Source organism: Chenopodium album, chromosome 22 (assembly GCF_948465745.1).
Source record: "Chenopodium album chromosome 22, dcCheAlbu1.1, whole genome shotgun sequence".
Lineage (NCBI taxonomy): Eukaryota > Viridiplantae > Streptophyta > Magnoliopsida > Caryophyllales > Amaranthaceae > Chenopodium > Chenopodium album.
The window spans coordinates 32,601,953-32,617,265 of record NC_137855.1 but is presented as its reverse complement, the minus strand read 5'-3'; the positions used below and the strand labels follow the sequence as shown (position 1 = coordinate 32,617,265).

The window sequence follows — 15,313 nt, the reverse complement described above, 5'->3', positions numbered from 1 at the left end:
TGATTTATAAGGAGGTACCTAGCAAATTTTCCTACTGTGTGAGATATTGTTAGTTTTTTAACAATGTGTCAATCGTCAATTTGTCAAAGTTTTTTAAGACTAATTTAACACTAAGCTACAACATGTAAAATAGTTTTTCATTAAAAAAAATTCATTAGTATAAAAAAATTACTCCATATTATGGGTCTAAATTAGTTCTTAAATTTCTACAGTGTACGAATTTGTAATGATAATTATTTTAATGCAAGCAAAAAGAATGTTTTTATCTTCTTAGGTATAATTTATTGTCATGAGTTCGTTAGTATTTTTCCTCCCTTTTCTCAGAACCTAACATTTAGTTTTCATAACACGATCTCTCTCCTAATAATAATATATTTAGATGTTGCTAAATTTTCTCCGAGGCATTAAATATTTAGAATATACTATGTGGCTACCAATATAGACAATATATTTCTCTCTCCATCTCTCTTTTCTCCTTCTCCAAAAATAATAGACCAAACATTGGACAAAAAAATTGAGAAGCAAAATTTGAAAGGAACAATTTTATTCAGGTTACAATTATCTAACATTTGTGATAGGTAAGAGAAAAACAAATCGATGAAATAAGTCTTGTTTATATTTGAGCATATAGTTAATAAGTATAATTTTGTTCATCTTCCAACAACTTTTTTTATTTCTCTTAAATTTTTCCAATGCTTTATATTTTTTTATTTTCTCTATTAATTTTATATTGATTAGTATCTAAATTTAAAATTTAAATATACCTTTGTACTATTATATTCCTTAAATGAACATGATCCCATTTGTTTATATTGTAAATACTATACCTTATATTTACCTACTTTTAGATATATTTCGTTTATTTAACTTTGTAGTTTTAAGAAGGATTAATTAATTTCAAAGATATTTAATTTCAAATTCTTCCGCATTTCTAAAAACCATGTATGACTCTGAATTTATCCAGTTTTCAATTCTTTGAGTCTCATACCTTTTTTTTTCTAAAGTAAGAAAAACAAAAAGAAACTATAATTCTTAAAAATAATCTAATAGGAGGCTCAAATATATTAAAGTTTCATTTGTTTGAAAATAAAAATTATGTATGTGCACCTTGAGGCTTGAATAGCAAACAAAAATAAAAAAAAAAATCGATATATTTTTGTTGGGATAAACAATGAGTACGATCAAGTAAACATCTTTTAAAGTTGGAATAGTCTAAAAAATGGTCAAGAGGTGGAATTCATATGAAATTCAACTATCTTTCATTATGGTATTAGCAATTCTTGCAAAGATTCAAAAGTGTGAATCCCTTAATCTTGAAGGTATTAATCTTCATTCACTCTTATTAATGAAATATTGTTTATAACCTTAGATTGACTGTGTCTTTGGTTTAAAATGACATGCCTACATATTCTAATTGCTCTGCTTTTGTAGGTTTAGCGTTGCTCGAGTTTAGAGAAAGAATAGAAAATGATCCTCACAAAGCTTTTTCCAATTGGAATCCAAACCATTCTAAACCATGTGCGTGGCTAGGTGTCCAATGTCTAAATGGAAAAGTGAAAATGTTGTAAGTGTGTATGTGACTTAACTTTTATGATTCATTTATTTTCTATATTCCTTAAAAAAAATATTCCTTAAAAAAATCATATTATTTTTTAATACTAATTCTTCATTGTATATTTATCTAATATTAACTTGGTTTTTTCCCCTACTTTAAGAGATCTAAGTGGGCTTTCATTGCAAGGAACATTGACACCAACATTAAATAAGTTAAGATATATGCAATCCCTGTAAGTCCTCTTCTTTGACATAAACATGCACTTGTGTTGTTGCATGATTAACTCTATATTTGTAGCCTACTACAATAGTTGTTGCCTTACTTTTTGGAGTAGGCTCAATTCTCAACCTTTGTTGGCTTTAGCAGAGTGATGAGCAACAACCGTTTGTCAGGTTCTATTCCTAGAGAGATTGGAGAGCTTAAATTGCTAGAAGTTTTGGATTTGAAGCATAATAATTTTAGTGGAAAGATTCCTCTAGAGATAGGTGGGATGTCATCACTAAAATGCATGTGAGTTCGTTCTTATTGTTTTTGAAAAATATTCCATGCAATCAAGGTATAAATGTATCAAGTTGAGTTGATCGTTTTTATATTATTGTAGGTCCTTTTGTGGTAACAATTTGCTTAGAGATAATCCGCCTACAATTGGAATACTTGATTATCTTCTTGAATCAGGTTGTAATCAACAAATTAGTTCAAATGGCTGTAGATTTGAACATTTCATTAAAAGGAATATACGTTGGTGAGATTCTTTTCATTAGTGTGTTAACAAAAAGTGAAATTTTATAGATTAGTCAATTGTGCACCAAATAAATTAACCACCAATTAAAAATACAGAAAATTGATTAGTTTAAGTTTTTTTGAAGAAATTAGTTACATGCAATTAAACAAATATGAAAGTATGAAAGATTTAGTAATTTGATCATTAATTTTTAAATGATAAAATGACCTTAAGTGTAGTAACATATAATCTCATAATTTTTTTTAAATAAAAAATTACAAATAATCCATCCCTACTAGTTATTATAAGGATCAAACTAAATGCTAATAATTAAGGTATGGAAAAAATCCTAACTTATAAGCTCCTAAAAATAATCAACCTTGTAATTATTGGACACATAAATATTTGTTTGTCATTAAGCAACTTACCGCCTTTGTAGTAATCTAAAGTAGCTTCTACATACGGATTCAATTAAAATAAAATCTAAAATCTCATACCCACCTCACTCTATAAGGTTCCCAATACACGCCATCAATGAAATGTAGAAATCATTCTAACAAATGAACCAAAAAACTTCAAACTATTATGAGATTTAGAATCATAATATTCTAGTTTGAGATCTCATTTTTCCATTCAATTCCAATTCAACGTATGTAGAGTAACTTTTTGTCTACTGCAAATACCTCATACGAAACATCATCAATCTTAGGTCCCCGTAAATTATAACCCTAAAATTAAAATATCGTAGGTAGATAATAGTGTCAATATGAGAGGTGTATCAAACCATATTTATTCATGCCACTTCTACTATCATTAAAAAATGTTTAAAAATTATCTAACTAAATGAAATAATTTATTTGGCGGTATATTTTCTTAAAAAATGAAGAATATTTTGATGATATAATTGAGTCTTTTAATCCATACTAGTTGTTTACCTATAACCAAAACATGCATGATATTAATTTTTTTTTTTTTTTTGCACGGTAAACTACGGGGAGGGGCCCCCTTCCTATCACAGGAAAGGGGGCTATGAGGAATCGAACCCCCATCACATGGGGGGGAGATGGAGGGATTCACCACCCTTCCATCTCCTCATTCCTCACATGCATCATGCATGATATCAATATGATGATCTTGTTTGCTACTTTTATGTTTTTTTTATGCTATAGTTCAAAATTAAAAATCATTTTCTCATTATTTTAAGAATAATCTTAGGAGAATATTAGAATAATCTTAAGTTACATAGGGATTAACATCTTTTGTTGTCAAATTCATACTCCCTCCGTCCCCTTTTGATAGTCCTTTATGGGCATTTTTCACGGGAATTAATAAACACAAATAAGAATAGGTTAAGTACATTGAAAAAGTAAATTGACATTGGATATGCAAAAAAGTAGAGAGAGAAAGTAATAAAATTATATGGGAAAACAAAATTTACATGAGAAATTTAAATTTGCACAAGTATTGTTGCAAATTGGAGGGAATTTTGATAAAAAAAAAATTAATATTAATGGTTGTTGGAAAAAGCAAATGGGGTAAACATTTTGGGACTAAAATTTGCCCATAAGGGAGCATCAAAAGGGGATGGAGGGAGTATAAATTTTATCTCAAAAAGTAGTACTCTGTATTATGTATTTATTGTAAAATATATAGGAACTTATTAATTCATTTTGGTAATAAATGCAAATGTCTATTTTGAAACTGTAATTTACATGAAAAGCTATCAAAATGAGATTTCATGACGAGCCTAAATATTAAGAAATTGGTCGTACGTGTCTCGTCCTTATTTTTTACTACAAATTGATTCCAATTCTATTGGGCAGTAATTGGTGGCGCATTTTGAATCAATTAAGGCCCTACTTTGGCTTTAGCTCTATGTAAGTATGATTATAATCACAAGATATAATTTGTTTTAAAGAAATGACAAATTTGTGTTTATAAGAGTTATATTGGTACAATTTTTTTACGCTTTACTTTCTTTATAGGTTAGACACCAAAACTAGGAAGTATTGTTTCTATGACAAAAGAAACAATTGTTGCTGCAATGTATCAGGTTCGTAGAAGTTTAATGTTATTGATTTTATTTTTAAAAATAAATTATATTATCTAATACTTTCTACGTACATTCCATTAGGTGCAATTGAAGATAGTTATCGTCGTCATCTGGTTGAACAATCAAGTAACCTTGTTGTTGTACCAACAAAGGTTGTTAAGGACCAACATAAGAAATCCCCTATTATTTTAAGTACTGGAGCTTATCCTGTTCATTTAAAAAAACCTACAATATTAGCTCAATCTTCTTATTCTTCTACTTCTACTTCTACTTCTACCACCTCACACAAGCATTCTAAACCAAATAAATTTTTTCTTACGACTACTTTAATTATCTTAGTTGTAAGCGTAGTAGCAGCTCTTAGTTTTTGTTTTGCCTTGATTGCCATAAAACGCTATTGTAGTGCTAAGGTTGTACAAGCGCAAAATGCATCTTTACTTCATCGGTTGAGCAAGGTCTTCGTAACAGGTTAGAATATATTTTGGCTTTTTCATCATACACCCTCAAGTTTTTCTATTCACCATATACCCCTAAACTTTTTCAAATGCACCGTATATCCCTAAGTTTTTTTAAAAATGCACTAATTACCCTTAGTGACGTGACTAACATATGTTAGCTCTGTCAGTTTTTAGGGTTAATTATGCCCCACCATCGTACCCCAAACCTCTTCCCCAACCCTAAAACCAACTACCCTCCCTTTATTCCCCTACCCATGAAACCACTATAGATCACTTTTCTCCACCCCTAAAAACCAATTATACAGACATGATTATGGAGACCAGCGGTTGTTTCAGGGGTTAGGGAAGGACGAAGGGTGGTTGCGGTAGTAGAGGAAGAGATCTGGGGTGGTTTCGTAGCATAATTATACAAACTCCACTCACCTTATGGTCATTAAGGGTATATGAAACTTTTTTGTGAAAATTCATGGGTATATTTAAAAAAGTCAAGGGTATATGGTGAATAAACTAAAGTTCGAGGGTATATAGTACGTGAATAAACTGTTATTATTGCTAATTTTATTTTTACTATATGTTCGGTGATCAAATAATAAATCTAGTTAAATTTGGAGTACGTACAGGAGTTCCGGCATTAAACTCATCTGAGTTACAAACAGCTTGTGAAGATTTCAGTAATATAATTGATACTTTCTCGGGATGCTTAATGTATAAGGGAATACTTTCAACGGGGGTTGAGATTGCTGTTTTGTCAACTTCAATCAGGTCATCACAACAATGGTCCAATTATGCGGAAAGGGAGTTTAAAAGAAAGGTCTTAAAATTTTCTTCTTATTATTCTTTTCTCATTTTGTTAATCATTTTTTGGACTAGTTGACTATCTTAGTTATTATAGTGATTATTATCTAAACTATCATTAGACATTGTTATAGATATATTATTTTTTAATTAGAGTTTTTTTTAATTTATTTTTATTTTTTATATGTTGATACAGATAGAGGTGCATACAATATAATACTCTCTTTGTTCCTATATGTTTACCTTTTTTTTAAAAGTGCCCTTATTTATTCACTTTCTTATCTTAAATGGAATGCTCATTATTTATAATTAATTCTATCATTTCACTTTAGACCAACTATCCACTAAATATAGCAAAATGTTTCTTTTTTCCCACTAAATATAATAAATAAGACCTCATTATCCATTAATTATAATTTATAATACCGTGTAATTATAATGATAAAAACTACTTAACTACCAACTACAATGTATTACATAATAATATAATAAAACATCGATTAGATTGCCTAAAAATTTCTCCCAATTTGTCACTTAAATGGGAACAAGGGAGTACTACAAAGCCTTGATTAAGTGTTTAATGATAATTAATATATGAAAAGATTTGCATGTCCAAATTTACTTAATATGTTCACATTTGTAGTTAAGGAAATCCTTAAAACCAATAAGCTTGCATATTCCTTAAGTTTTTTCTTGACATAAAATAGACATTCCATAATGATGTGACCAACCTATAACTTTTGAGTATAATCGATGTGTGAGTTAGTTTGATGACGACAATAAAACACGTATGCATCATTATGAGTTAGTAATTTGGGATGGTTGTATAAATAAAAATATGTTAAGTACATGCTGTGGTTAAAAGCCAAAGTTAGAATTTAAAGGCTAGACATAATAGATAAATTTTATTATGTTGTGTACACAACATGGGAGGTCCTTGGAAGAATTATGTAGTGTGTATGATTTCAAGACAAAACTATTGTTTCTACTCAGTTTTTCTAGCTATTACCAAAAAATATTTATAAAATTGTGTTAGAAATTATACTAAATAGTTTTACAATAAATAATTTGAATATTTATTTTAGGTATAAGGTGACTACTAGAAATGTAGTATTTTATAATAAATAATTTGAATACTCCCTCCGTCCCCTAGTGATGGTCACTTTTGCTAAAAAAAATCACGGGAATTAAGGAGAAATAAAGAAAGTACATTGAAAAAGTAAATTTACATTGGGTATGCAAAAAAGTAAAGAGAGAAAGTAATTAAAGTACATGGAAAAGTAAAATTTACACGGGAAAGTTAAATTTGCACAAATATTTTTGCAAATGTTAGAGAATTTTGGTAAAAAAATAATATTAATGGTACTTGAAAAAAGCAAATGTGACTAACATTTAGAGTCACCAAAAATGGCAAAAGTGACCATCAATAGGGGGCGGAGGGAGTATTTGTTTTAGGTATAAGGTGACTACTAGAAAAGTTCTTTAATTGCATGTACGATTCATCATTTTGTTTTATGAAATGCACACTATAATTTTATTTTACTTTCGATCAAAGAGTTTGTCTTGCTTTAATTTTCATATGATTTATAATTTATGTTTGCAGATGGATACTTTTTCAAAGATAAATCATAAGAACTTTATAAATCTTCTTGGCCATTGTGAGGAAGATAACCCATTTGTAAGGATGATGGTATTTGAATATGCTCCAAATGGAAACCTTTATGAGCATTTACATGGTAATAGCTAGATTGTAAATGTAATTTTCATATTTAAGTATAGTCTTTGACATTGATCTAATTTATTCATTCATTCTTTGCTCCTTTATTTCTCCGTAGTTAAGGATATAGATCATCTAGATTGGACAACTAGAATGAGGATTATCATGGGAACTTGCTATTGTCTTGAGTACATGCATCATGAGCTTAATCCTCCCGTCGTCCATCCAAATCTCCAGTCAGATACAATCCTTCTAACGGATGATTATGCTGCAAAGGTTAATTATTATTTACATGAATTTTTATAATTTTCTTGAAAGTCTGTTGGTTATATACTTCCTTAATTCTAAAATAATGGGAATACTTTGATCTATTGTTAAGAAGTTTTGAAAATATTACAACAATGTTTCATTTAGCTAATTCAATTGATTCATCCAGTGTATAAGCCTGATTTACAAAAAAAAAAAAAAAATATAAAATTGGGGTAATTTTTGTCCGTTCAGATAATAAATTGGGTAGTTTTATCATTTCATTTAATAAATAGGGGTAGTTTTGTCATTTCATTTATTTTTTGTTAAAAAAAAACAACAACAACAAAAAGGTGGTTGCCTTACAACTTTTGTAAATCTGCCTTATAAACCTGAATTTTCTCCTACATAAATGTGCATCCCTTTATATTGAAATGTATTTGGTACAAAGGAAGTATCAATTGAACAAACCAAGTTGATGACACTTGTTCGTATTGTGCTATTATAAGCCTTATTCAATTGAATTGATAATCGTATTTTTTAAAAAATATTATTAAGGTCGCAGATGTTTCATTTTGGGCTGATATTGTATCCAAAGCAAAGATTTCAGATGATGAAGAATTAGAACCTTTACATTCAAATCCAGGTCCCACTTGTGAAGATAATGTATACAATTTGGGGATATTGTTGCTTGAAATAATCTCGACCAAGTCACTTAATGTACAGGTTAGATCCTTAATTAAGTGTCATCTTTTTACATAAAGTATCCATAATTATTTGTTTGTTTTTTTACATTAATTATAATTAATATCTCTAAAACATAAAATGATTATTAATAGATTTGATGATTAATTAATAATGAATAATGAATTTGTGTATACGTGTTTCATGTTTAATTAGTTGTCTACGCTTATCCATACTATATATTAAAATACGTTTATAAAATTGTATATGTGGCACGTGTATCCTTTTTTACGCCAGGTATCATGCCACATTATCATTTTAACTACTTTTAGAGTCAAGCTACATCATCATTCAATGTTCTTAATTGAAAATACGTACAATTAGATTTGAATCCCAAACCTTATTGAATGGACACCACATGTAGTATCATTTTAGCTAGAATTAAATCATATTCTATTAACCCACATTTATATTTAAATATAGGAGTACATGTATTAGAATGTAGAATAAAAACCGAAAAATCTAAAGTTATTATTGTCATTGTATTATATTCTTATTTACCCACATTATAAATTAAAGACTAATAAGTTTTTAAGTGTCTAATATATAAATGAATTTATTCAAATCATCACCCGGAGCAAAGCCCGGATCACACACTAGTTAAACACTAAAATCGAGATTGAGAATTGTGGCACTCTTTTTCCAATTTTGGATATTGTAATACTTACTTGCAATAAGGTTGTTTTGTTTACAAATTGTTTTGTTTACATTAGCACACAATTTTTTTTCTTGATCTTTTGAGAAATAAATAAAATTATTTAGCTTGGTTTTTCCCATTTGAAGGATTAAATAATAATGTAATAATGTTCTATATTGCTATAACTACTCTATTAGCCCCACTTAATAGATTTCTTAGACACAACCATATGGATCTAATATTGCATCCATATTATTCAAAACCTAATTTAACATAATGTTTAGGTTTTAAACTAGCACTTCCTCCTTTTTTATTTTCTAATTGCATCATTTGTGATTTCATGCTTGCCAGACTAGTGCATTACTTTAACCATTAATACTTCTATATATATTTATACTTTAGAAAAAATAGTAAAATGTTAATATTTGAAAAGTATATTTTGAGACGAATCCAACACATGATTATGTTTTCTCGTTATTTAGGCAAATCTTAGTTGGTTAGATCTAGGAATTTAAGGGGTAATAACAAGCAAACCCACAACATCAAACGTAATAACCAAGAACAATAATAAAACAATAAACAAGTAATTTAAATGTCAAAAGAGAGTTTAGAGATACAATACTGAGTAAGGATAGACTCCTTGATCAGAATAGACACTAAATCCGTGAGAATTAATTAAGAACTTGCTAATATATTTTGTATTAATGTATGAATGTGCATATGAGAGTGTTACAATGCTTGGCTTAACTAGGGATTCCTAGTGTTTACATGAATATTCAGAATATATTCAAAAAACAAGATCTTTGGATTTTGTTCTTCTTTCCTTGTGCAGCTCGGGTATCTTTAGCATATTCCCAACTGATTGATTCTTTGATCTTCTTGCCATATTTAATCCAATCAAGCCGTTTTGGTAGATCTTTGATTTATTTGACCTATTCTCGGTCTTCTTAGTTGTGCCCTACGACTTCTGGGCTTCTTAGGAGTACGGGGCCCAACACTCTTATGCATAAATCACAAAAGATGGTTAAAGAAGATTGTCTTATAATAGTGTAAAAATCCAAATTGTGCAATAAGGAGGAATCATAATAATCTTTGTGTGTATTGATCTATATAAGATTCAACTAGAGGAAAGGAGTAACACCCATAGAATGTTAAGAACATAATGATGTATTTTTATTGCATTTTTTTTTAGTTACTTGTCATTTTAATGATGTGTTTTTTTAAGCCAATATTTTACATACTTTCAGGCTATAGAGTACTTGAAAGATAAGAAGAAATATTGCAACTTGGTTGATCCTAGTTTGAAGTCCTTTAAGAATAACGAGCTAGAAATCATTTGTGAGGTCATTCGTGAGTGTCTAAATGAAGATCCAAGGCGAAGACCAACACTTAAAGATGTAACCTACAAGCTACAAGAAGTTATTAAAATTACTCCTGAGGCTGCTAGTGCTAGACATTCACCCTTATGGTGGGCAGAGCTTGAGATTTTCTCTATAGAGTCTGGTTAAGTGGCTCTGCACACACTTTCTTGCATGTATATTAGAAGAATTTCAGAGGATCAAGGAGTGGAGGGATGGTTAGTCCCTCCATATTCGCCCGGTGTGACTAGGGTCCAATATTCACCCCCATCCTTCCTAGCACACTCGTAGCTTATCCCTCGTATCTTACCGTATACAACGAATATTAGAAGAATTTCGTCAAGCGGGTGTTGTATTTTTGTGTTGATATATAAATTTTATTTAATTAATGTTTGTGTTTAATAGTATTTTAATCCTTATTACCTCAATTTGTAATGATCTCATTTATAGATGGCACATGTTTCAATAACAACTAGTGTGTACCCCGAGCGATGCACAAAGTTTTACTTTGAAAATTAACAAATATTATTTGACCTATAAAATATAAACTAAATAATTAAAATAAAAGTGAACAATATTAACTTGGAAACTAAATAAGTGCTCTCAAATTGATGTTTAATACAAAGTATTTAGTATATTTTACTTGAATATGAAACATATTAAACGATAGCAAAGATGATTAGAACATTAATTAATTTCTTATTGGTCTTGTGTTCAAACCGTGTAATGGATGATGTGGCATATAATATATGTGAAGGGTGTTACGTGACACATATTCCATTTTAGGAACACTTTTTAATATATAATAAGTATATAGATATAGATGGGGTAAGGATAACACTTATATTTACATTTACAAATATCCATTTTATTATTTAGCCCCACGTGCAATTCTCTTAATAATGTGCATCTTACTTGGTTGGGAGTATTTGGGTGAATGACATTCTAGGTATTTTCTCAAGGTGAACATAAGAGATTGAGAACAAAATATAGTTAGGTCTAGTGGTAAGGTTTGTATCTCAGTGCCATGAGGTTGTGGGGTCAAATTAGTTATTTGATATCCCCACAATCTCTCAACAACGATCGGATACGGATATCAAATAATTAGAGGCACTTTGGGGTAGAGATTCTCTTACCCTTCCCTCCTCTCCCCTCCCCCAGCTCACTATCAAAAGTGCCTAGCCCGCTAAACCGGGCCGGGAGGACTTGTGAGAGTTTCCGGCCTGATAGAGCCCTTCTCCTTACCAACCAAAAAAAAAAAAAAAAAAAAAAAAACAAAATTATGAGAAATTGAGGAAAAAAATACGTCAAAAATGCTTGTGTTGGCATGTGAGGATAACTTTAAATGTCTTACACATAGTTCGTAAGAATAAGATTCAACCCAATATAGGGTTAGGGTGTTACAAATGGTGTCAAATCAACTTGACAATAGTGTGGTAGTCATGTCATCATGTGGGTTGTCCCATAAGGCTCGCCTGGGTGGCCTAGTAGGAGATTCTAAGGTTATATCTCATGAGCTGATCAATTATGCGAAACATTAGGTTGGGCATGTTCTCATTGACTGAATTTAGCTGAACTGAACTGAACAGAGCTGAACTGAGATGAGCTGAGCTGAACTTATTAATAAGTGATTTTTAACTACGGATTAGTGATCTTTGATTATTAATTGATTACTTATTATTATACATATGTGTATATAAAAATATACATATTAAAATATTTAATAAAAATATACTATTATTATTATTGTTATTATTATTATTATTTGTTGATTATTATTATTATTATTATTATTTATTGATTATTATTCTTATTATTCTTATTTATTGATTATTCTTATTATTATTATTATTATTATTATTATTTATTGATGATTATTATTATTATTATTATTATTATTATTATTATTACTACTATTATCATTATTATTATTATTATGATCGTCGTTGTAATAAGAGCTTAAAAGAATGAAATTTGGCTTTATATCATTAGCAATATCATTATTAGACATGAACTGAACTGAACTGAGGTGAGCTAAATTGAATTGAATTTCAACGTATGAGAACAGGCCCGTAGTTATGATCTTCAAGTAGGGTGTGTAATATATCTAATGATTGTTGTAAAAGAGAGTTGACATACTACTCATACATATAAAAAATTAAAGGTGCACAATTTTTTTTATCGATCTTATATGATAAGATACTCTATATATAGTTCAATATGTGCAGTTTTGTGTAGTCTTAAGATGGATGAAGCATTGGTAAGCTTCTCAGGGTGCACATGCATGAGTGAGAACATATTTAAATGTGCATATTGGTAATAATGCATGACTAATTACCACAATATTATGATTGGTAATCTTTTATCCAGGCTTGACAATATGTTCATACCCACCCTATTAAACAGGCTGAGCTTGTCCACGGGCTAACGAGCTTAAAGTCTTTATTCTTATTTTGTTTTAAGGATTGTTCTAATTTTATAAACACTAATAAATCTTTTTATTATTTGTTTATGCTATAATTACCTTGATTAAGCTCTTAAAGAATTCTTAATCACAAATGTTAAAAGAAACTATTAAAAAAATGTTGAAATCATGACATATGTAAGTGAAAAATACGAAAGAATTTATGTGATAAGTCTCCAATGATAAGATTTAAAAAAGAAAAAAATAAGGAAAAATTATCAAAAACAATACAAACTTTAAGCGGTCCACTAAAAACAAGTTCACCTTTTCATTATTTCTAAATAATACAACCTTTAGAAGGTATCCGTTGACAACAAGTTATTACCGATTAAAAACTTAACTAACAGGTTAAATTAGACAAGTGTCATAATCTTATGGTTTTACAATTTAATTTGATTTTTATTTATTTAATATATATTTTTAATTTTAAAAAGATTACTACCTCCGTTACATATTATTTGCAACGATTAGACATTTTCCCTCTTTACTTTATGTCAAATCATTGCAAATAATATGTAACGGAGGTAGTATTAAATTTATTTATTTAATTCATTTTTTGAAATAAACCCATCCTCCACTAGGCACGCTGCCACCTTTCCCCGGTGCTCTGCCATCCCTCCGGCGCCGGCCGCGCCCATTCCCCCTCCCTCAAACTTCGATGCCGGCGCTAACCCCGCTTCCCATGCGCGTTTCCCTCTTCCCCCTAAACCAGCAACCCCTTCAATTCGCTCCTCGATTCTCCTTTCCTCCCTTCACAAAACCACCTAAAAACCATCCCCCACCCTCGAAAACCCTAACCAAAACCGTCACCAACAGTTTAAGAGGTCCAGTAAGTGTTTTTCGAGGGTGGAGGATGGTTTGAGGGAGTTTCGTGGTTAAGGAAAGGGGTTTCGGCTAGAGGATTGCTGATTTAGGGAGAGGGAGTTGGCATCGGTGACGGGGGAAGGAGGATCTAGCCGTTACCATCGCCAGTGGACAGGGAGTGGGGCCACGACAGTACACCGGAGAAAGAAGGGGTTGGCAGCAGTTAGCGGTGGGCGGGGGAGATGGGTGGGTTTTTTTTTTAATTTAATTATTTTAATTGTTAACCATAATTAAAGTTTAATTTTTTTTAAAAATAAAATTAAAGTTTAATTAAGAGTTAATTAACCTGCTAAATGAATTAATAACAAATAAATAAACAGTTAACCGGTCATTAAGGTTGCAGGTAAAATATCTTGTTCAAAGAGGAAACCCTCCAAAGTTTGTATTGTTTGAAAATAATCAAAGACTTCTTTTTGGCGGACCGTTTAAAGTTTGTATTATTTTTGACAATTTTTCCAAAAAATAATGATTGTAGCTAATAAAAGCTTAGTATCTTACTAAGTAAATACTTTTTTTGTATATATATTTTTTTACAAAAACGAGCATACACAATTTAACTAACTAAAGTATTAAATTATTTTTTAATTAAATGGGCCAAACGGGCTAACCCGCGGTACAAATTGTCTTGTCTATGTCCGCCCATTTATAATTTTATATTAGCGAGCTAAGCCTAGCCCGTCTAAATTAGGGGTGAGCATGGAACGGATACCCGTACCGTTAGTACTAACGGTTCGGATACCCGATAACCAAAATCACTAAAAGTGATACCCATAACCGGAAGCGATAAGTTCGGGTACCCGGATTTTCGGATCGGTTATCGGGTACCCAATAAGATATCCAATAATGATAATTAAGCTTAATTATGTAGTTATTATGATATAATTTACAACTAAATAAAAACAATACCACATGATCTTGACCAAATTATTAATAATATTACTAATCATTGATATTATAAAGTGATTATGAAGTAAAGTAAAAGTTTGGATTTATATTAATAGATTTAAGTAGGGAAAAAGGTAAAAAAAAAATGCTTATCGGATCGGATCGGGTAACCATTAATTTTAAAATGATACCCATAACCATACCCGATAACAAATTATCGGAACGATTACCCGAACCGTTATGGTATCGGATCGGGTACCCAAATTTTCGGAACGGTTACGGATTGGTTTTTCGGGTAGTTTTGCTCAAGCCTTTTTTTTCAAAATTGTTGTCCAAGCCTGCCTATTTGCTGGATAGGGAGGGCTTAACGGGCCATCTGTCCATGAACAACTCTACTTCGTATTGTATACCATATTAGTATAGGGTTAAGATATTCAAGGTCACATGGCTAGCATTGAGTCTAACACAAAAAATTGCAGTCTCAAAATCTCCACAAAGAATTGAAAACTCTTGACAAACTTCTCACTCAGTTTTCAATCAATTGGCATACTATTAAAATTAAACAATTTCATCCTACAAACAAACTACACTCTCAATCTCCCAAGAAAAAAACAATAAAAATTGTAAAAACCTGCAAATTGATGAAATTATTTGAGTACTTTTTGAGCAACAGTTGACTGGGAATCACTAGGTAGTGGATGCTGCTGCTTCTCCTCATTTCGTTCAGCTCTTTTGCTTTCAAATTCCCTCCATTGGTTAATTGCAAATGTGCATATCACTGATCACAAAAACCAAAAACAAATCATCATTATAATT

General features: G+C 30.3%; 1 protein-coding gene across 1 annotated transcript; it reads left to right on the top strand.

The window, feature by feature from the left end:
- The first annotated feature begins 1,219 nt into the window (after nt 1-1,219).
- On the top strand, nt 1,220-10,434 carry LOC145604210 (protein MALE DISCOVERER 2-like). Its single transcript, XM_081660148.1, has 12 exons — nt 1,220-1,319; nt 1,432-1,564; nt 1,716-1,787; nt 1,922-2,065; nt 2,157-2,297; nt 4,262-4,329; nt 4,411-4,797; nt 5,408-5,598; nt 7,186-7,318; nt 7,418-7,575; nt 8,104-8,271; nt 10,174-10,434. Exons 1-12 carry the CDS (start codon nt 1,220-1,222, stop codon nt 10,432-10,434), a joined length of 1,956 nt encoding a protein of 651 aa, XP_081516274.1.
- The last annotated feature ends 4,879 nt before the right edge of the window (nt 10,435-15,313 follow it).